The sequence below is a fragment of the Orycteropus afer genome, unplaced genomic scaffold (assembly GCF_000298275.1).
Source record: "Orycteropus afer afer isolate SDZICR_OR568_19922 unplaced genomic scaffold, OryAfe1.0 scaffold00140, whole genome shotgun sequence".
In the NCBI taxonomy this organism is placed as follows: Eukaryota; Metazoa; Chordata; class Mammalia; order Tubulidentata; family Orycteropodidae; genus Orycteropus; species Orycteropus afer.
Genome location: NW_006921727.1, coordinates 6,425,048 through 6,448,372, shown reverse-complemented (window position 1 = coordinate 6,448,372; position 23,325 = coordinate 6,425,048). Strand labels below are relative to the sequence as shown.

At 35.7% G+C, this 23,325-nt stretch overlaps 1 protein-coding gene across 1 annotated transcript in view; it reads left to right on the top strand.

The window, feature by feature from the left end:
- Positions 1-20,473, top strand: part of HCRTR2 (hypocretin receptor 2) — a 159,362-nt gene extending 138,889 nt beyond the window's left edge. Inside the window, exons 5-8 of the mRNA XM_007945623.2 lie at positions 10,917-11,137; positions 14,768-14,889; positions 17,550-17,772; positions 20,416-20,473. Of these exons, the coding sequence (XP_007943814.2) occupies positions 10,917-11,137; positions 14,768-14,889; positions 17,550-17,772; positions 20,416-20,473 (624 nt within the window). The remainder of the gene's footprint in view (positions 1-10,916; positions 11,138-14,767; positions 14,890-17,549; positions 17,773-20,415) is intronic.
- The last annotated feature ends 2,852 nt before the right edge of the window (positions 20,474-23,325 follow it).

The following is a 23,325-nucleotide window of genomic DNA, read 5'->3' as shown; positions in this document are numbered from 1 at the left end:
AAAGGCACTGTGCATAATATAACAATGGGTAAAAATGTTTAATGTTGTTATAAAGAATGAAACAATCTATTGTGGTTCACAATCTTGGTCACAAGTATTCATTTTCCTTCTGTATACAAAATATTGGATCCTCTCCATAGAATACAACTCCTATAAACCACGTTGTCACTGAGTCCATTCTGACTCCTAGTGACCCTATAGCAACCACATATGACATAGTAGAATTGCCCCATAGTATTTCAAAGGATGTAATCTTTATGGAAACAAACTACCACATCTTTCTCCTGTGGAGTGGCTGGAGGTTCAAACTGCCAACTTTTTGATTAGCAGCTGAACACTTAACCATTGCACCTCCAGGCCTCCTTACAACTCTTATTGTTGTTGTTGTTGTTACGTGCCGTTGAGTCAAAACTGACTCATAGTGACCCCTCCTTGGGTTTACGAGGCAGTATCACTATGGAAATTGCCCAACCTTCCTTCTGAGAAGTGGCTGGTGGTTTTGAACTGCCAGCCTTCTGCTTAGCAGTCAAGTGTCTTAGGCACTATGCTGCCTGAGCTCCTACACCTCTTACAGTGCCATGCAATCCTATCATCAGACCTGAAGTCAAGGATCTCATGACAATCCCTACATCCACATCTGGATATGGCTTTTTTGATCAGGTAGCTATCAACTAAATAGATCAATATTCCTCCATTCCCACCACTTCCAAAAACATAAAAAACACACATCTAGAGTGCAGGAGTGGAACAGGAACTATATATAATAAGTGCTTAAGTTTGTAAAGGAGAATAGCAAATATTTCAAAGTTGCTTGTCAGTTGCCATCAAGTTGATTCCAACTCATGGTGACTACCTCATGCACACAGAGTAAAAATGTGCTTCACAGGGTTTTGAAGGCATTGACCTTTCCAGAAGCAGAACACTGGGTGGCTGGGTAGGTTTGAACCACCAGCCTTTCAGCTAATAGTCCAATGCTTAACTGTTTGCACAACCCAGAGATTCCTTTAAAATCACTGTTGTTTGTAGGTGTTGTCCAGTCATTTCAGACTTATAATGTGACAGAAGTCACGGTAAAACAGAATGAAATACCACTCGGTCCTGCACCATCCTCATAATCGTTGCTATGTTTGAGCTCATTGTTGCAGCCACCATGTCAAGCCATCTCACTGAGGCTCTTCCTCTTTTTTGCTGAACCTTTACGTTGCCAAGCATGATTCTCTTCTCCAGGGACTTGTTCCTCCTGACATGTCCAAAGTATGATCATATAAATCCTAAAATCCCATCAGACTGGGCTTCAAAGGCTGCTCTGCCATTGAGGTAATAAGTGAATCTTGAATCTTGAATTGTTCCTATCTCTGCTTTCTATAGGAACCCTGGTGATATAAGGTAGTTATGCAAGGTGGATAGTTTAAACCCACGTGCCACTCCATGGTAGTAAGATGTGGCAGTGTGCTTCTGTAAACATTACAGCCTTGGAAACACTATGAGGCACTTCCATTAGTCCCATAGGGTTACTTTGAGTCAGAAATGACTCTAAGGCAATGGGTCTTTTAGTCTACTTCTGAGGAGCTCTGGTGGCACAGTGGATGCAGCATTGGCTGCTAACCAAAAGGTCAGCACTTTGAACCCACCAGGTACTCTATGGGAGAAAGACAGTCTGCTTCTGTAAAGATTTATACCCCTTGGGAAATCTATGGAGCAGTTTTACTCTTCTATAGGGTCCCAGTTGATTTCGGTGGGTTTGGTTTGCTTTGGTTTTGGTTTTCTGGGAGTAGCTTCTTGGTCCCCTGTTCTATTGAGGCAGCTCGCCAGAAGGTCCTTTTTTTATTGTCATCCTTTTGGTCATATCTGATGAGCAAATTGAGTTGGAATGCCCTCGACACATCACCACAACAACAGATTGAAAAATAGGCCTTTATGGGGTGAAGCGCCTCTTAGCCTGCTATATGGTCTTTGGAGTATTGGTTGACCAGAGCATCTAGAGTAATCTGTCTTTTTAAATTAGTTTTTTTTTTTTTTTTTTTTTTTTAACAAACAAATTCACTCTTATCAGCCCTTAAACTAATAACCACACCCACAGCCCTTTGAGATGTATCTCTTCTGGCTAAATTTACTATCAGTACTTTGAGCTTATCAGACTTCTGTGGAGAGCCATGCCTTTAGTTCACTTTCTCTGACACATTTTATCCAAATGAAAGGATTTGCAGGGGCTGCCTTAATTCACTCAGAGATTTTCACAAACTTTTACTTGGTCTTTGAGGATGAGTCTTAATTTTGGTCTTAATCAGCCTTTATTACTCAAAGTATTTTTCAAGATTTTCTTTTACTGGTTGGATTTGAGCAGCAGTTGCATTTTTCAACACCAAGTGTCACAATTTCAAGCTCTTCTCTCTCTTTTCTTTTTTTTTCTTCTCTCTCTGTTTTCTTTTTGGTAACAAGTCATCTCCTTCATGACTTTAAATGCAGCCACCAACAACATTTAATAACATTCTGTTTCCCACCTTTTTTGCTTAAAGTAATAAGTGTGTACTGCTACAAAAAAGGTTGCAATTTTCCAATCTCAGTGACAGTTTCTTCAACACTCATCACCTGACCATGATGCAGTTCCACATATTTTAGTTACTGTAGAGGTTCCTGGGTGGCACAAAATGCTTTTCAGCTACTAACCAAAAGAGCTTTGGTGGCACAGTGGCCAAAGCTCTCAGCTGCTAACTGAAAGGTTGGCAGTTCAAACCCACCAGTGGTTCCACAGGAGAAAGATGTGGCAGTCTGTCACATGAAGATTACAGCCTTGGAAACCCTATGAGGCAATTCTATTCTATCATATAGGGTCATTATAAATCAAAATCAACTCAATGGCAATGGATTTTTGGTACAAATCAAAAGGTTGGCAGTTCAAATCCACCCAGAAGAAAAACCTGGTGATCAGCTTCCCTAGGACTATAGCCAGTGAAAACCCTATGGAATGCAATTCTACTCTAACATACATGGTGCCACCAGGAGTCAGAATGGACTGGACTGCAATGCATTTGTTTGTTTTGGTTACTATAGCACCCCATTTCTTGGTACCTATTTTTCTATCAGTCAGTTTTTGGTAGGTTATTCTGTCGTGGGGAAAACAACAACAAAACACACACAGCCATTTATGTCTCATTCACATTAGTGTTGGCTGTGGCCTGTTTCATATGTCCCCTCACTCCAGAAACCAGGCTAAGGAAAAGTCCTTTCTGGAACATATTATTCTGTGACAGAGGGAAAGAGCAATAGATCTGGAGGAAATATATAATATCTCTTAAAAATTCTGCTTTGAATTGGCATATATTATATCTGTTCATTTTTCATTGACCCAAATAAGTCACATGCTTAAGTTTAACCATAAAGGTGGAGAATATTCTCCTTTTACAGAAAGACATTAGAAGTCACATGACAATGGGGATCTTCTCATGAGGTGGGGAATGGATACTGGAGAATGATATGCTATAAAGACATTGAAGCACAAACTCAAGGGCCAGCCTGCATGGGTTCAAATCCAAATTCTGCCACTTACTACTTATAATGAATATTGTCAATTACTTAAATTTCTGTGTTTCCATTTTATGATTTTTAAAGTAGACTTCTATGGCATCTACCTCAAGGATTACTAGGCCTTTTTGATAAATGAATACAAGTGCCTAGAGATTAGAAACTGTTCAGTAAGTACAAGACCTTGGTAGCATATGCCATTAATCAGCCTTTCAACTGATTCTGCACATATTTGTAAAATAACAGGCAGGAATTTGTTGAATATATTTGTGTGGCTGCTTTCATAAACACATCCCTTTAATAACACCTTGAAATAGCATTATGATGGCTTATCTGTGTCCTCAGCTCTGCCAAGAGGAAAACAGTACACATTAGACTTCATCTTGTATCTCTCCAATAGCATCTGCTTAGCACATATCTGTTATCTAAAAAATTATTTTTACATAAAAATAAGTAGAAGAATAAAAGAAAGTGATGGGAAAAAGTAGGACAAGGGAATTCACTGCCTAATTACTCAGAGAAACATTCACGGAACAGTTAGAACTTTAAAAATTACCTGAAAGGGAGAAAAGGCATTTAATAAATTTGTAGCAATAAACATATTCCAAGTTTAGTTTGAGATTTTTGACTGGGAATGTTCATTGTTAAGAACTTTTTCAATTTTCTATACTTTTCCTAGTTGGCATGAATTATACGTATATAATAAATGCTTGTATTTGATCATTCATTTACTAACTGCCCTAACTATAAAATTCCTTGAGAGTTGTACCTGGATCTGTCTTATAAACTATAGTAGCCTCAACACTTTATTAACATGGTGCCTTGCACAGAGAAATGTTTTTTAAAAAAATGTTTGTTGAATATATGAATGACTACCAAACTTCCACCAATTTAGTTCTCCTTTATCTAAGCATATGGTTCTCAATTTCCCAAACTCTAAAATAAGTTCAAAATTTTTTACAAATAATCACATTCTTTTGATGAATTTTCCTGGTTAGTATAAGCCATATGATTCAGAAGATCTGCAATAAAATGCCTGAGCTGTGAAACTAAAAACATTTACTAAACAGATTGGAATGGAATACAGCAGTTCAGCTGAGCTCACTTTAGCAGGCACAATAAAGTAAATTGACCCCAAATGGGTGATTATGTTGAATTCTGCTTGAGCAATTCTCAATTTCCAACTGTTAATGTCAATAAACAGTTTTAGGGCATTATGTGTGCCATAGGCTACATCAAGTGAGCCATCAAATGGAGAGCCTGTCCGATTTGTTTAAAATTACAAAGATGCATGGAATCTGTTATGTGCTTTTGAATTAGTGAGTGCAAGGTTATTAGTGAGCAAGTCATGTGTCCTTGTCTGACTTTCTTAAGAACTTTAAACATCATTAAAAGAACTACCCAGTGCTTTGCTATAGTCATTTAATTAAATTCTCTCTTTCTTTGACAATATGACTCAGAGAACTAAGCCAGAAAACTCTACAGACTTTCTAAAACCTCCTTTTTAAAACTGCGTAATATTACGTTAGGAGCTTGCTGCTCTTAGGTACATCTGGCAGCATGTTTTATAGTTCTAGGTTTCATATAGATAAAAACTTTCATTTTAATCATCTGAATATGCTCCTTCACTTAACAAATACTTATTACATACCTACTGTGTGTCAGGTACTATGTGAGGCATTAGAGATTAGTTGTAATAAGTATTTGAGTCTGAAACCATATTTCAGTTTTCCAAGAACTATAACTTGAAACAACTTCCCCTTTCCTCTCCTTATCACACAGTCTTTTCTATTATCGTTTATACTTCAACTTTCTTCTATGAGAACATAATATAATTAATATTAGGTAATGACAAGTCTACTAATATGTGGAAATGTACAGAAAAGGGTAATTGCAGAGGCAAAATCATTGAGAGAGTAATTCAAGTCCACCAATGGAATAAAAAGCACAAATTAAAGTAACTATATTGATAAATATAAAAGAGTATAAATACAGTTTTGTTTGTAATTCTTTTCTTCTTGTGTCTTACTTAAAATATAAATGCATAAAGTCAGAATTATAAAATTGTAAAGATTGGGATTATAATGTATAAAGATGTAATTTGTATGACAATCACACAAAAGATGATAGGAAGGAAAAAGCTATATTGGAACAAGTGAGTTTTTCTTTCTTTACATTATTGAAATGGTTAGCATTTCAAAACAGATTGTTTAAGTTAATATGTTAATGGTAATTCCCAGGGAAACCACTAAGTAAATAGTGAAAATTGTCATGAAACAAACAATGATGGAATTAAAATGGCAAGCTAGAAAATGTCTACTTAACATAGAGAAAAAAGCAAAAATAGAGGACTAAGAGGACAAAAAAAGCATAAGACATGTAGAAAATAAATAGCAAAATGGCAAATGTAAATCATATCTTTAGTAATAATTACATTTAATGTAAATAAATAAAACACTCAAATCAAAAAGCAGAGATTGGCACAATGGCTCAAAAACATGGTATGACTATATGCTGTCTACAAGAGGCACACTTTACATTAAAAGACACAAATAGACTAAATGCAAAAGAATGGAAAATGATGTGCTATTCAAACAGTAACCAAAAGTGGGCTAGAGTGTCTATACTAACATTAGAAAAAAGAAACATTAACAAAAATTACTAGTTTTTATAATGGTAAGTAAAAGAGTCAATCCATTAGGAAGATATAAAAATTATACACACACACATATGCATATACATACAACTCATTGCTGTCGAGTCAGCAATGGGTTTCTACATCTCTATGGAAGTAGATTGTTCAACCTTCCTTCCGAGGAGAGACTGATGGGTTTGAACCTCCAGCCTTCTGGTTAGCAGTCAAAAGCCTTAGGCACTATGCCATCAGAGCTTATATATATATATATATATACATATATATAAAACAGAACACCAAAATACATGAAGCAAGAACTGATGGAATTAAAGGAAGAAACAGACAATTCAACAGTAATAGTTGAAGGCTTCAGTATTCAACTTTCAATGATGTATAAAACAAGGAGGATAAAGAAGACTTGGACAAATTAACAACCAATTGGACCTAACAGATGTCCACAGAATACTTTACCCAATAAGAGCAGGAAAGACATGTGCTAGGTTATAAAACAAGCCTCAATGCATTGAAAGGCTAGAAATCATAAAATGTGCATTCTCCTACCACCAAAATAACAAACCCACTACCATCTAGTTGATTCTGACTCATAGTGACCCTTTAAGACAGAGTAGAACTGTCCCAAAGGGTTTCTTTATGGAAGCAGACTGCCTCATCCTTTTTCTGTGGCGGGTCTAGTGGGTTTGAACCACTGACTTTTTGGTTACCAGTCAGTTGCTGTAACCACTATGAAAACAGACCTCCTTCTCTTGCCACAGTAGAATCTTACTATAAATTAACCATAAACCAAACCAAACCAAACAAAACTCACACCCATCCAATCAGATCCAACTCATAGCGACCCCTCCTTGGGTTTCCAAGGTGATATCTCTATGGAAGTACATTGCCTCATCTTCCTTCTGATGAGTGGCCGGTGGGTTTGAACCACCAGCCTTCTGGTTAGCAGTCAAATGCCTTAGGCACCACACCACCAGAGCTCCCAAAATAGAGCATTACAAATATGTGGACAATAAACAACACACTTCTAAATAACAAAAGAAGATATCACAAGGAGATATAGAAAACATTTTGAGATGAGTAAGAATGAAAATACAACATAGCAAAACTTACAGAATGCAGCAAAAATAGTGTTTAGAGGAAAAATATTAGCTGTAAATATCTATATATATTTTTTAAAGAAAGATCTCAAATCAAATGCCTAGACTTCCACACTACCAAACTAGGAAAATAAGAGACAATTAAAAAAACAAACAGTGTTGTATTTTAATTTAATTTTTGGATTACTTATAGTGTATAGAAATACAATTGATTTTTGTTTATTGATTTGGTGTTCTGCAGCTTGCTAAATTCATCTATTAACACTAGTAATGCTTTTGCAGATTCCTTAGACTTTTCTATGTAAATCATCATGTTATCTATGAAAAAAAAAAAGATGATAGTAAATCACTTTCAATCTGTATGACTTTTATTTATTTTTCCTGTGTTCCTGTACTAGTTAGGACCTCCAGTACCATGTTGAATAGAAGTGGTGAGAGAAGAATTCTTCACCTTATTCCAAATCTTAGAGGCAAGTGTTTTCTCCTTAACAAAGGATGAAAGCTAAAGGCTTTTCACAGATTCCTTTTTATCAGATTATGAAAGTTTCTTTCAATTACTGGTTTGCTGAGAGTTTTTATCCTTTTTCTTTACTGAGATGATCATATATTTATTCTTTTAATTTGTTAATATGAAAAATTATTTTGATGGATTTTTGAATGGTAAACCAACTTTGCACTGCTTGGATAAATCCAAGTGTTTATAAAATCTATTACCATTTTTATGTATTGGTGGATTCAATTTGATAATAAATATATTTTTAAGGAGTTTTGTATCTCTGTTCATGAGGGATATTTGATCTGTAGTTTTCTTTTGTTGTGTCTTTATCTGATTATTAGGATAACTGTGAACTCATAAGATTAGTTGAAAACTGTTTCTCTTTTCTTCAAATTTCAAGGAGTCTGTGTAAGATTGGTTCTATTTGTTCTTTATTATATGACAGAATTTATCAATAAACCTATCTTGTTGGAAGGTTTGTACTTATCAACTTTGGCAATCACTGTCCTTGAAGTAATTTTTCTACTTCATTTAAGTTGGCAAATATATTGGTTGTTCATTATATCCTCTTATTTCTCTTTTAATGTCTGCAATGTGTTACCCTTTATAATTTCACCCTGATCACAAACACTACTTAAGACAGGGAAAGTTTTAAGGTCCATCATTTCATGTTATTTCTAATTTATAAACTGTGGTAATACCTCTTCAAAGATGCATTTTTGTGTCAAGGATAGTTTGTAAAGCTTATTTATCCTGGTGGAATAATAACGGTGCATGCATTTGTGTGTATGTTTGTTTGTGTGTATGTGCTTTCCACAGTCATGACATACCATGGGAAGCCATTTCCCGAGCTTCTGATGTCATACCACGTGGACAGCTTCCCGGGCTGATTCTCCCAAAGTCCATTTGTATGATCATTTTTGCTTTTATGTAACTAGACTGGTAGTAGAAAATTCACTGGCATTTATATCACATTGCCTCTAATTTTAAAATGGAAGCCATGTATCACACTGGAAAACAATGAGTTCTGCTGTTAGTCAGACCTCTGTGAAAATTCTGCCTTGTCACTTATTAAAGATAGAGACTTGGATATTTTATTTATTCTTCTCAATATTTGCTTCATCATTTGTGAAATGGTATTTACAGTGACCTATTTTGGGGGATACTTTAAGGATTACTCAAAATTATGCACAGTGACTGCTGTGAAGTTAGTAACAGTGATTGCTCTTAATATTATGCTGAGCATGGGCAGCTATCAATGGGGAGATTTATATGTCCCTTAAGTTGAGTGAGAACTTCCTGGGTGATGCAAACTGTTAATTCATTCAGCTGCTAACTGAAAGGTTGGAGGTTCACGTCAACTCAGAACTGGCTTAGAAGAAAGCCTTAGTGATCTAATTCTGCAAAAACAGCCACTGAAAACTCTATGGAACACAATTCTACTCTGAAACACATGAGATCACTGCAGGCAACTAGTATTTTGGTTTGGTTTGGAAACTGAGTGATAGATTAAGCATCTTGGGTACTTATTTAGCTCCTTTTCTAAATAGGGACATCATCATTTTTTTTTCCCCTTCCTGATTGCAGGGACCAGAGCTACACTCCCTGTGTCAGTTTCTCCTTATGGGAACTCTGTGGCTGGTGGTTGCCCAAGTCATCAGATGCAGGACATTGATTCTTTCCTTCAGGGGAGCACTCAATAATAGCATCACTAAAGTTGAAATGATCTCTCAGAGATCATTTAGAAAACGGTTCAAGACCATTTGGCAGACACTTGCAGGGTTACTCATGTTAAAGTTCTGGAACTTTCCACCATTCATTGCTGCTTCCCCAGAAACCTAATTTAAAAAGAAACTCATGGAAAAGGAAGAATGTCAGCTCCTGTCTCCCCCCATGGATGGATTAGAAGATTGAGTGTTTCCTTTACTAAGAGCAATTTACATGATAGAACATGCAGAGTTCAAAGAGAAATGATTTTGTCAAATGTTTTCCTACATAAGGGCAGGCTTTCATTAACATCATCTTCTTTTTCTTCTTTGAGAGAATAGTTACAGACAAGGAGAAAATCATATTAATTCATCTGTGTGGGCATCAAAGTAAAATTCTGCTCTCAAATTAAAGATTATCTGGTGAACTTGGATCCTGTAGTGTATGAAACAACAGAATTTATTGAACTCCCATTCCCAGGCACCACAAGAATACATTGGTCTGTCCTGGCTTGTAGCACAGAGATAAAAACAACAGTTGAATAATCTTAAGAGAATGAAAATGGTCTTTGTTGTGTTTGTTCGCATATTTTCCAGTTAAAAAAATTGTACATGTTGAATTTTATTGTTTTGCACACTAGACCCTATCGATCTTCATGAACTCATAATTAAGGGAATGTTACACTTGGAGGGACTCCCTGCTATTATCAAATAACTTTGAAAAGAAATGGAAAAGTACAAGTTATGTAACTTGTTAAATTCTAGCTACTTGAAATGTTAATGTAAGACCAAAAGGGATTCTCAAAGTACATGTGAGTATTTTAAAGAATCAGACTGAAAAATTGGTTTTAAGAATTTTATAACAGATAGAAAACAACAGAGAATATTTTATTTGTTTTTCATTCCCTTCATTCAAAGATTTACATTGACCTACCTGAGAAGTGACAAACTAGTAAAATATATTGGGTAATTAACTCTTATCTCTCTGTCTGGCAGTAGATGGCAGTATTGATGCATGAAAAATACATTCAGGTTACATTTACAACTATTACCTGCTAGGTTTTCCTTTTCAGCAAGTTTAGGTTATCTGAGCTGAACCAGCGTTTATAATTCATCCCTTTATCTTTTTCCTTCCTGAGTTTTTGCTTTTACTTTTATAAAGGTATTTCTTTCCATTTCTCCTTTAAACCTTGACAAAAATGCCATGTTTCAACAAAGTTTCAGCCCAAATTGCTATTTGGCACTCAACCTATTAATCAAGAACATACTATACTCAGCAAATATTCTGAGAAAACAAGCCCTCACACCTCCCAGATGCTGTCAGAATTTGAATCTCAGGCCTCTGGGATGTTCTCCTAACTAACTCAATCTTCTAATTACAGCTCCAAAATGGAAGTTTCCTAAGCTAGATAGCAATAAAGGGTGTGATTCCATTCTCCTTTCAGATCCCTGGAACATCATCTGTAGTTCAGAGAAAATGGAAGCCCCTGCATCCTGTTTCACAGCCTCGAGGGTCAGGACAGCAGACCAAGTTCCGGATTAGTGCCGTGGCTGCTGAAATAAAGCAGATCCGAGCCAGACGGAAAACAGCCAGGATGCTGATGGTTGTGCTTTTGGTGTTTGCCATTTGCTATCTACCAATTAGCATCCTCAACGTGCTAAAGAGGTAAAGTTCACCAAATTATTTGCAAATGAGGTGACTTGTGATTTTTAATTTTAATTAAAGGTCACCTTAAAAGCCAGAGAACAATGCAAACCCTTTGCCTTGATACCTTGCCCAGCAGGATGATTCTGTGTTGTTACTGACTATAGAACCTACAGGTAAGACAAATAGCTTTTTTAAGTGCTCAGATACATGCTTTTGTCCATGTACATCCTCTGTGGATGACAGACATAAAACAGATGTGTCCCCCCCCCCCACCCCAACGTCTTCAAGCTAAGTGTTAAGCCTTCCAAAAAAAAAAGTTTCCGAGGCAGTATCTCTACGGAAGTAGATTGCCTAACCTTCCTTCCGAAGAGTGGCTGGTTTTTGAGTCTTAGATGAGGAAGAAGTTCTAATGCAAAAAATTCATTTACAGCTTTGGAGTTCTGTTTTGATCAGAACAAATGAATTTTCCAAAACTTTGTTCTCAAAGGCATAAGAACTTGTGACAGATTCTATATAAAGGATACAAAAATAAGAGTGTTTTATTGGCATTCTTATTATATTTAAAAGTGCATTGGTGAGCATTAAAAATAAATGAAATCAAAGCAGATACTGCACGCTGAAAATTTAAACAGAAAGAGAGAAAATCCATTTCCTGATGTCTGTGAATCAAGCCTGAACTGGAAATTAATAAAAATCAGCACAGAATTTTTCAGTGAGGAAAAGTATGTTATTTGTTACACTGAGGACAGACTACTAAATAAAAGCAGTTGACCAATGACTTGAATGCAGATGTAAGGGCAGTGGTATACCTTAAACTTCATAACCAGCCAACTTTACTGGGAATTATCATAACCATTGCACTTTGACAGGTTCCAAGGCAATGCTAATTCTGTTTACAATAGGTTTCAAACTTAAGCTAGGGTTTTTCCTCTCACTTTCCCCTAATTCGGAGTCAGAATCTTACTCCTCACAGCTGGGGACTCTGGAGAGAGGCGGCTTTGGCTGGAGTCCCACAGATTAAAGGTGGTATAAGCAGCTGCAAAAATTTCTCATTCTCTTTGGCCCTTGTTTTGATTGCTTAATAGTCTTTTCACTGGAGAAGGAAGGATAATGAATTTTTATTCAATGGTGCTTTTTTTGCTACAGACATGGTCTTAAAGTTACATGATTTTCAGCAGCTTAGATTCTTGAGACATGCCTACTCACAAGAAAACAACCATGATGTTGCCCTCTATATCCTTCCATGCTTCCCTTCTTATTTTCCTGACTCATAGAAATCCAATACAAATTTATTTTGGTCTTTTTCTAGATGATACTTCCTGATCTTAAGAACTCTATGAACATGCTATGATCCTGAATGGGTTTTCTTCTCTTTTTCTATTCTTTAAAAAGAAAAAAACCAAACTCACTGCCTTGGAGTCAAATCTGACTCATAGCGACCCCTCCTTGGGTTTCGAGGCAGTATCTCTATGGAAGTAAATTGCCCAACCTTCCTTCTGAGGAGTGGCTGGAGGGTTTGAACTCCCAGCCTTCTGGTTAGCAGTCAAGTGCCTTAGGCACTATGCTACCAGAGCTCCTTTGAAATCTTTAGGAACTCTCAGTTTCATAAAAGTATCACTCCATAAGATTACACATTTGGAATTACTACATCTTGGTACTTGCACTTTATCTTCAACCCTTTGCAAATAGCTACTTCTCCATAATATTTATCTTATTCTTCTGACTTAAAACCTTCCTTTCCAAGGAAAACAAATGGCTATTTATGAAAACAGTAGATTGTTAAAGATTTTCAAGTCTTTTATATACATACACATACACAATTAGAAAAGAAACCAGATAAGATTTTTTTTTTTTCTCTTTACCACACACGTTTTCTTCAAATGTTTGTTTCTTTGTTTACCTTTGTATATTATTATGTTTCTAGGGCTTTTCCTTGCAACAGAGGAGCTCTGGTAGCACAGTGCCTAAGGCATCTGACTGCTAACCAGAAGGTTAGTGGTTCAAACTCACCAGCCACTCTGTACAAGCAAATTTGGATTCATAGAGACCAGACCCCTCCTTGGGTTTCCGAGGCAGTATCTTTATGGAAATACATTGCCCAGTCTTCTAAAGAATGGCTGGTGAGTTTGAACCGCCAGCCTTCTGGTTAGTAGGCAAATGCCTTAGGCATTATGTGACCAGAGGTCTGCCATAAAGATTTACTGCCTTAGAAACCCAGTGGGGGTCGCTCTGAGTCGAAATCGACTCTATGGCAGTGGGTTTTTTTTTTTTTTTGACTTTTCTTGCAGCATAACATTTTTGTCTCACTATTCAAAACCAAAGGAGCTCTGGGGGTACAGTGGTTAAGGCATTTGACTGCTAATGAAAAGATTGGCAGTTCAAACCCACTAGCCGCTCTGCGGAAGAAAGATGAGGCAGTCTGCTTCCATAAAGATTTACAGCCTTGGAAACCCTGTGAGGCAGTTCCACTCTGTCCTATAGGGTGGCTATGAGTTAGAATCCACTCCATGGCAGTAGGTTTAGTCGAAGCTCACTTTTCTAAAGAAGTTCAGGATTGCCCAGTATGTGCTGTGCCAAAGCAAAAATGCTCTTAATTTTATTTATCTATGTTGTTTCTCTCTGTATTGTATTTCTGTAAAATACTAGTACTCCAGAGAACACCACTTTACACAGAAAACACATTTCTATCATATGCCTTCTTGTTGAAAACATACAGATAGTACACAAAGCTCATGTATGTGATGGAACTTCCTACAGGAAATGCATTATAATCTTCAGCCTATAAGTTTATTGGATAGCTGTTAAGTTACTTGATGTAGGTTAGTGCATGAAATTTTACAGACAGATATGTCTACATATGGAGCCACTCATAAAAAATTCTTTACATAGATCATAAATATTTTTTAGAATTTAAAATAATATATTAAAAAGTCAAACTCATGAATTTTAAGATTACCAGAATTTTCCTTACTGTAAACTATTTCTTCTCTTTGTATAAGGAGAGTCTAGAAGCCAAATTTCAGCAAGCCCAAGAAGATTGGAGTTGAAGAAATATAATACATGGATCAATTAACAAATTAAATTATAGTGCAAGTACTTGGGGCTGAAGTTTAGAAGTGCTGTTTAAATAGATTAACCCAACATTAATTGTGCTTAAAAGCAAAACAAAATAAGGGAGATAGTTATGTGTCCAATTTCTGCATTCTTACTCTCAAAAATTTTTATTTGCTCTTTATTCTAAAGAAGAGACCCTTGTTCTCTGACCAAATTCAACTTTTAATTTATTAATCATGCCATGGAATTCTAGTCAGGTAGTGAAATTATCTAAACCTGATTGTTGTTGTTGTTATATGCCATCAAGTTGGACCCGACTGATAGCGACCCCTCCTTGGGTTTGCGAGGCACTATCACTACGGAAGTAGATCACCTTATCTTCCTTCCCAGGAGTGGCTGGTGAACCACCAGCCTTCTGGTTAGCAGTCAAGTGCTTTAGGCACTACGCTACCAGAGTTCCCTCTAAACCTGATAGGTCTCAATAACCCATCAGTGGCCAATGCCCAGCAGAGATCTTTGTTCAACCTTGAATTCAATTATTTAAACATTTTTTGGTTTCAGTTTTGTTTTTCTCTGTTACTTCTTTTTCTACAGAGTATTTGGGATGTTTACTCACACTGAAGACAGAGAGACTGTATATGCCTGGTTTACATTTTCACACTGGCTTGTATATGCCAACAGTGCTGCGAACCCAATTATTTATAATTTTCTCAGTGGTGAGTTTTCGCTGTTTCTCCTCTATAAACCAAGTTCTAACCAATGATTATGGATCAATGCCTAGAACATTTGCAACAGACTTGAACTATGTGAATAGCTAAATAATTGCACAATGAGAAATTTTCTCACTGACTGATTTGTCTTGAGACACTTTTTCTTTATGATATGGAATACATGTTACATAACGCAACAGAGACAATTTCCTGTGAGTTTCTTCCTTCCTTTTTTTTCCTTTCAGTAAAACTTAGGAGAAATGTTGAAATAGGAGGAAAGTGAAATTTGTGAGAAAGGAATAATATAAAATCTTGGTTGTCATCTTAAAGCTTATGATTTACAAAAGTATCAAATAATTTTACCTGAAAATACAACATTGTTAATTTATTATTACCTTAGCCAAAATGTATATAGTCTACTTGAGATGGCCTTGGGCTCATTGTACTTTTAGATATTTTGCTCTATTAACTCTCCTTATGTGGGTATCACCTCTTGAGTTTATCTCAAGTTTTTTTCAGACTACAAAAGATAAAATTACTCATAAATAACACATGAACTAAATGACATACATATGTGTAGAACTGATTTAATCGACTTCCTTCTATGGACTCAAAAGGATTAACAAAAGTACTTTAAGTAATTATTGTTTTATTTACAAACAATTGCATTCTTGACTTTTTGAACTGCATTTTAATTACCCACATCTTCACATTGTGCTCTGATCAAAACCATTGGCTATCTTTTTTTTTTTTTTTTCCACTTCTCTCTTCAAATATACATCAATTTTATAGGGGAGATTTAGTAATTAATGTTATTGCATATTTAGAAAAAAATGTTTATTTTTCCAACATCATCTTTGTTTTTCTGATTGGGTAGATAAAAACAACCAACCAACCAATTAGATTTTTTAAAAAATAACTTTGTCTTTATTTTTTAATCATGCACACACTTTATATTTAGAACATCCTTTTACTTTTCAGGTAATATGGCATAAAATAAGGTTTGTTTTTATTCATTTACTTCCCCTACATGCCTTCTCCTGTTCCACCCAAAACTGTAGTTGTTGTGTGTCACCCAGGCTATTCAAATTCTTAGTGAACCTATAGGATAGAGTAGAACTCTCCCATGGGGTTTTCTAGGCTGTAATCTTTATGGGAGCAGATCTCCAGGTATTTTCTCTGGCAGAGCTCCTGGTGGGTTCAAACTGCTGACCTTTTGATTAATAGCCAATAGTAAACCATTGCACTTCCAGAGCTCCTTCACCTGATCCTCGCCTCCATAATAAAGACCACATTTGGTCTAAGACAACTAGATGTCATTGTTCTTGGGTTGTGTTTGAAAGAAGAAGAGGGAATGTGGGGAGGTGTGGCTCTGGGCAGACTAGGGAAAAAATGCAGACTTAACCTTGTACCGAAATAGTAAAACCTAGTGGGAAGAAGCATTTAAAGCTGAAACCATGGAGCCAAGTCAAAGTCCGAGTTTGGGAGTTAAGAGGGAAGCAGGAATAGAATCTGATAATGACTGCAAACTTGCTTTATCCCCAGTAATGTGCTGAACCCTTCAACATTCATTTTCTCATTTAATTGCTCAATAACCCAATGGGGTAATTGAGGCTCAAAGGGAAGAAATGATGATTCCCAACTCTGTCATTTACCTTTATAAAGATGATTATTCCATTTTTATACATGTACAATCTCCTCTCAGTGATTAAAAGATGAGTTCCATCTTAAATCTCTCTTTTTTAAATTCAGCAATAATGTGTTCTGTCTTATGGAGATTATGAAAATTTTGATTATTTTCTACATAATTTAATAAATTTCCTAGTTATTTTCATGAACTCATAGTGTCAGTAGAATGGTTTCTTCTTCAAAGTGCAGTATAGGAAGGATTTCTGCATCGTTTTCACATTGTATGGCAGAAGGCTGGCTGTTCAAACCCACCAGCCACACTCGGAAGGAAGTTTGAGCAATCTACTTCCCTATAGATACCGCCTCGGAAACCCAAAAAGGGGTAGCTATGAGTCGAATCGACTAGACAGCAGTGAGTTTGTTTTTGTTTTTTTTTAGGTTTCATCATTTCTGAAATTACTAAATACATTTGGAAATCTTTCTACTGATGACCATTTATACTTTGTGTATATATTTAAAGCCCTTGGGTGGTGCAAACCGTTAATGTACTTGGCTGCTAAACCAAAAGGTTGAGGTTTGGGTCCATCTAGAAAGACAAGAAGAAAGGTCAAAGGTCTGGAGATCCACTTCTGAAATATCAGCCCCTGAAATCCTTCTGAAGCCCAGTTCTGTTGTGACGCACATGGGGTGGCCAAGAGTCAGAGCCCGCAGCAGTAAGTCTTTCAACTGGTGTTATATATTTAAAGTACACCCACATTCACAAATACATGAGGTGTGACTATGAATGAATGAAACAAACTCCAGGGTCACACGTGAAAATCAGTCTCATTATTTTATGGAAATACCTGATTGTTTCAAAAGTCTACCAAGCTTCCAATAAACTCAATTTCCTTTTACTATTTTCCTCATCCTTGCAAAATATTACACCTCATTGTTAGCTTGGCTCGAGGGAGCAGCTGAGTTGTACCCTACTCATGATTTGTTGAAGCCTATTTTATAGATAATTCCTTTTCCTTTCATTCTCCCTGGTTTGCCAGGAAAATTTCGAGAGGAATTTAAAGCTGCATTTTCTTGCTTTTGCCTTGGAATTCACCATCGCCAGGAGGAGCGGCTCACCAGAGGACGAACAAGCACAGAGAGCCGGAAGTCCCTGACCACCCAGATCAGCAATTTTGATAACGTCTCAAAACTCTCAGAGCAAGTGGTGCTCACCAGCATAAGCACACTCCCAGCAGCCAATGGAGTGGGGAGGCTTCAAAACTGGTAGAATATTGATTCATATGTCAAGGATAGCTGAGTAAAACTATTCTTTTTTTAAATCTCTGTAAACTCAAATTTTATTATCCCGATGATCTAAAGCTAAAATTACTTTGTGGAACCATTTTTTTTTTTTTTTTTTTAAATCTGTTGCTCTTTGGAAATAAAAAGTCATTTCTCAACTTTTGATTTAAATATGTTAAAACTTAACCTTCAACTGAACTTATTTCAAGTATTATGATTTAAGTGTCAAGTAAATGTGTGAACATTTCTAAGTCTTTTTATAATCCCTTGTTATTTTAATCCCTCACATTCAATTTGATTGCTAAAAATCACCAAAAGTTATTCAATGATTTTCTTTTACCTACTAAAAGAAATATCAATCACTGACCTTCAATTAATAACAGATATAAGTTCCCATTGTCATGGAGTCCATTCTGACCATAGTGATCCTATGGACAGAGTAGAACAGCCCCATAAGGTTTCCAAGGCTGTAATTTTTATGAAAGGAGACTGTCACTTCTTTTTCTCACTGAGTGGCTAGTGGGCTCAAACCATTAACCTTTCGGTGAGCAGCCTAACACTTTAACCAGGCTCCAGGCCTCCTAGATAAATGTTAGTTGACATTTATAGCTTTTAAAACCACAAAAGACAAGTTACAATGTGACATGTGGGAGAATATATATAAAATAGCATATTTCATTAGATAATTCAAAAGCTATCTCTTAAAAACATATAAAATATATAATATCATATTCTATTTTTCATTTATTTTACCATTCATTTACACAATTTTCTCAGGTTTGTAATCTCACCATAGCTAACTTTTTGTTTCAACATATGACCAGAAAGATTCTATTAAAATAAAAATGTTAAGTAACTACTAATACATAGTAATTTCTATCTCTAAGGAAAGGGCTAACAAAAGGCTTCAATGTTAAAGAATAAGATAAAATCACATTATTACAGTCTTCTAACCAACACAGCGTAGTGCCTAAGGCACTTGACTGCTAACCAGCAGCCTGGCAGTTCAAACCAAACCCACCAGCCACTCCTCGGAAGGAAGATTGGGCAATCTACTTCTGTAGTGATACCACCTGGGAAACCCAAGGAGGGGTCGCTATGAGTTGGGTCTGACTCGATGGCACGAAACAACAACAATCAACAGAGTGATGTAACAATCTTGCTGGATTAAATTAAAAATGCAATTTACAAAGAAAAGGAGCAGTACAAAATCACAACTGAGTTACATATTAGACAGGTTAATATCGTGGATATTTGTTGGTAAATATTTGCATTTATTGAAAATTAACAAACATTTTAAAATACCTATCCCAATGCACCCACAGTGCTAGGTGCTAGAGAGTGAGGTAGGTAGGAAATGCAAACAAGGTTCAACAGAGCTGTTGTCTACTGAGGGAGACATGTCCACAAAGTTTGCAAGGCAATGCATAACTCTGAGGGATAGATTGCTGGACAAGGGTAGAATAGTGAAATGACCAACCACAGTCTTCCCCACAGTAACACTGATAAGAAGATTGCATTTTTTTCTCATTTAATTGCAGTTATCTTTAATGACAGTAATCTCCACCTGGACCTGGGCTGAGCACCCGGTTAAAGTATAGAGGGGCTTGTTTCTCACATGCAAATGAACAGGAATATATGTAATCTGTACACATGTAAGACCTGGGATTTAAGTGCTAAATATTTCCAATTTGTTCCTCTGAATAATTCTTCTCATTCAAATATTTATTTTAACAGTAAATTAAATTTTAAAATAAATGCTTATGAAAAGAAGCTCTACATCTCATATTACAATAGCAGATGTTCAAAAGATACGGAGAACAATATTTGACAGGTTTTCATAGACTATAAAAATCAGTATCTTGTTTTTTTTTCCCTCAGTGCATCAATCTCAGAGAAAAATAATACAACCAGATTATACATGACTTGTTTTCATATCTCAGCATTTGTGATTTTATTACCGTGTGCTTTTTACTACCCAACTTAAAGCACAACCAACCTTCTCATTTGAGGTTTATTGATATTATGTTACAAATATCAAAACAATATCATGAAGGCAAAGTATTATAACTCTGTACTTTCTCCCTTTTTTTCCCCTTATTTATGCTGCATTAAGGAAAGTTGTAATTTTCAGATTGTAGTGAAAGTTACCACTTTAAATAATCTGAGAATAGTGTCAAATAATACTGATAATATATGCCTTAATAACCAAATAATATCTCAGAGTAAGAGATAAATTCTTTAGATCCTTATATATCTAGTACCTAGTGCTAAAGGGAAAGGCTGGAGAAGAAAGAGAAAACCTGTCTGCTAGAAGCAGCGGTTGCACAGCTGTGTGTTAAGGAGAACTTGAAAGTCAAAATTCTCTTGCTTTAAATCAGTGGTTCTCAAAGTGTTTTTGAACCATCAGCATCAGCATCACCTGGAACTTATTAGACATGAAATTTTCCATTCCATCTCAGATCTACTGAACTAAAAACTCTGGGGATGGGACCCAGGAATCTGAGAGTTATCAGCCCTTTAGGTGATTCTGAACCATCTTAAAATTTGAGAATGACTGTTCTAAATGAAACCACCTGGCACCTGTTTATTAGCCTGTGTGAAATAAACTCTTTCACTGTGCTGGTATCTGAAACAGGGGCCATCATCATCACTACTGTCCACCTGGTTGGAGGTCTGAAGGAAAAGCCTGAATATCAATGTTGAATCCATGTGTCATCTCATTCAAGGAAAGACTAATTTCTAAATCATTTGCTACTGTTTTATAATTGCAGTGTGAAAGAAGACTAGTTATAAAGGCTTTATGTGCTACACTTACCTGGATGACTTGAGTATCTAAATAAAAGTTTCAGATCCCCAATTTTATTTATACTTTCTAAAGTTTGAGTCTTATGAAAGAGCCAATTTCTAAGAATGATTATTGCCTGGCAGGGAAAAAAAGAAAAATCAAAATCAGTACTCACAAGAAACTCTGGGAATGAAATAATGGACCATACGCGTAGCTCTCAACACATGCATCCAGAAATCCTTCTAAGAGGTCTGGATTTGGTGTGATTACCTTAATGGGACAAATATTAAGGACACAGGTGTTTTGAATCCTTGCCATTCTTATGGAACAAAGAGTCAACTACTTACCTCATTATGTGCTAAAGACACAAATGAGAAGACTTCTTATAAGAAGAATGTATTATGACTGTTTTATGCTGTACATTGAATATATATCTCTTATTTTGCTGTATTTCAAAGACTTAATGTAAACTGTCATTAAAATTTTGTTATCATTGGGATAAAGAATACTTTTATCTAATTTAGAATTCACATCATTTGTGCATTCCTATAAACCCATGAAAACTTTAACATTTGAAATCATTCATGGCAAAAGATGATTTCCTGTTTTTGAGGAAAATGACTTCTAAACTCTCCAAGGTTTGCAAGGTTTCTTGGATATTAAATAACTTTTGCAAAACATTGCTGAGTTATGAAAATATCACACACAGATATTAAATTTAACTCTCAGTGTCCATTGTTTTAATGAAATTTAAAGTGGATAGATACGCTTATAAAAATTATCTGGATACGCTTAAACCTGAAATATCAGAATGACAAAAACCCTGAAGTTATTTTATGTTAAATTTTGAGGAGAGCTATTATTATTTTCATACAATGTGATAACAAAATGTTTTGCACTTGTTATAAGTCATTTTAGTAACCAATTTCATATCCCCCCAAAACTGATCAGTCATTGAAATGTAGAAAGCTATTTAATTCCAATTAATTTTACAATAGATGACTTTTTCACTTCCTACGAATCACACAAAGAAAATACATCTCATTAGGTTATGAGTAATTAGTTTTAAATTGCATGAAGCAAAAACTAGTTTTTTTTTTAAATGAAACAATAATATATGACCACAGAAAATACTGTTAATTTTAGTCTATTATATTATCTCATCTACCACAGAAGGTGAGGTACAAAGGCATGAAAAGCCCTATTATTCCCCAAAGTTTTATGGGGATTTTTTCCTACAGAGCCACTGCTATTAAAGACAGAGGGCTAAAGAGTCCCCTTCCACTTGCCACGTATTCCTAGTCTCTTAAATTTCTATTTGAGTTTTGGACATAGACGATCTCTTAAGTTTCTCATGAAATGTATTTATATAATTTTGTATTCCATGTGTGTACCTTCACACTATGTCACTTGTTTAACAAATATACATTCAAAATTATTTATGCCTGGCTGTGCTGCATTTTCATGAAAATTTTTAAATCAAATTCAGTGTGGCTACATACCTGCTGTTGTGAAGGATGCTCATCATGCGTTAAAAGTAAAAACCGAGAATTCTATAATCACATCCACATTGCCCTCTGTGTTGTATGAAAAAGCTTGCTGCTGTTTATTAGATAAGCTGGATATTTATTCATAATTAGTGTCAAACCTTTGGAATTGAAGATTGAATTAAGTCCCCCAGTGCAGTGCCTAATGATCAAAATATTTTCCCGGTAAGTTATATAACCAGGGCTAATTATGATATAAAAGGTTTTTTTATGTCATTTTTGGAGTAGATATTATAATAAAAAAGGTTATGATTAATACATAATTTTTTCATAAAAATTATATAAAACCACATAGATATGGTATTACATTGTGGCACTCCTATGTGATTGAAAAGAGATAATCTTATTTTACCTTAGAAAAAATGATGATGTTGATTTTTAGTCTTATCAGACTAATAAGTAGGCATTTGTGTAATTAAGTTTATATATATAATTTTACAACTATTTTAAGTTCCTAAATGATTCTGATAAATTAAAGAATCAAGTGCTAAGAATTTTAATAAAGAAGTGCATTTTTCAGCATTGTTTATTTTGAACTTTATCAAAAGTGTAGCCCAAGTAACTGGGCAGGTAAACCCTTTGGCTCCTTTTACCTACAAATAATTTGAATAGGGGATGGTTTATCCAGATAAAGTGAACTTCTCATAGTGAAATCCTAAGAAAGACTAGCTATTTCAGTGTTGGGAATGTTTTGCTCTGACTCCTCTGTTGTCACAGACTAGGTACTAGTCTTCTAGATATTCCTTGGGAGCTCTGGTGGCATAGTGCCTAAGGCATTTGACTGTTAACCAGAAGGCTGGTGGTTCAAACCCACCAGCCACTCCTCAGAAGGAAGATGGGGCAACCTACTTCTATAGTGATATCACCTCTGAAACCCAAGGGAGGGTCACTATGAGTCGGATCTGACTCGATGGTTGTGAGTTTGGTTTTTGGTTTTGGAAAGTCCTCTGACACAATGTCAACATATCTTCACAAGCTTAACCCAGCCCAATGGCCATTACATGAGAAGTAGGCTCTTCCAATTTTCTGAAGTGAACAAGCTTTAAGTACACAATCTGAGAACAAATGAAGTATGTTGTTGCTGGTAGGTGCTATCAAGTCAGTTCCAAACCATAGTGACCCTGTGTACAAGAGAAGTTGCACAGCCCAGTCCCGAGTCATCCTCACAATTGTTGCTGTATTTGAGCCTATTGTTGC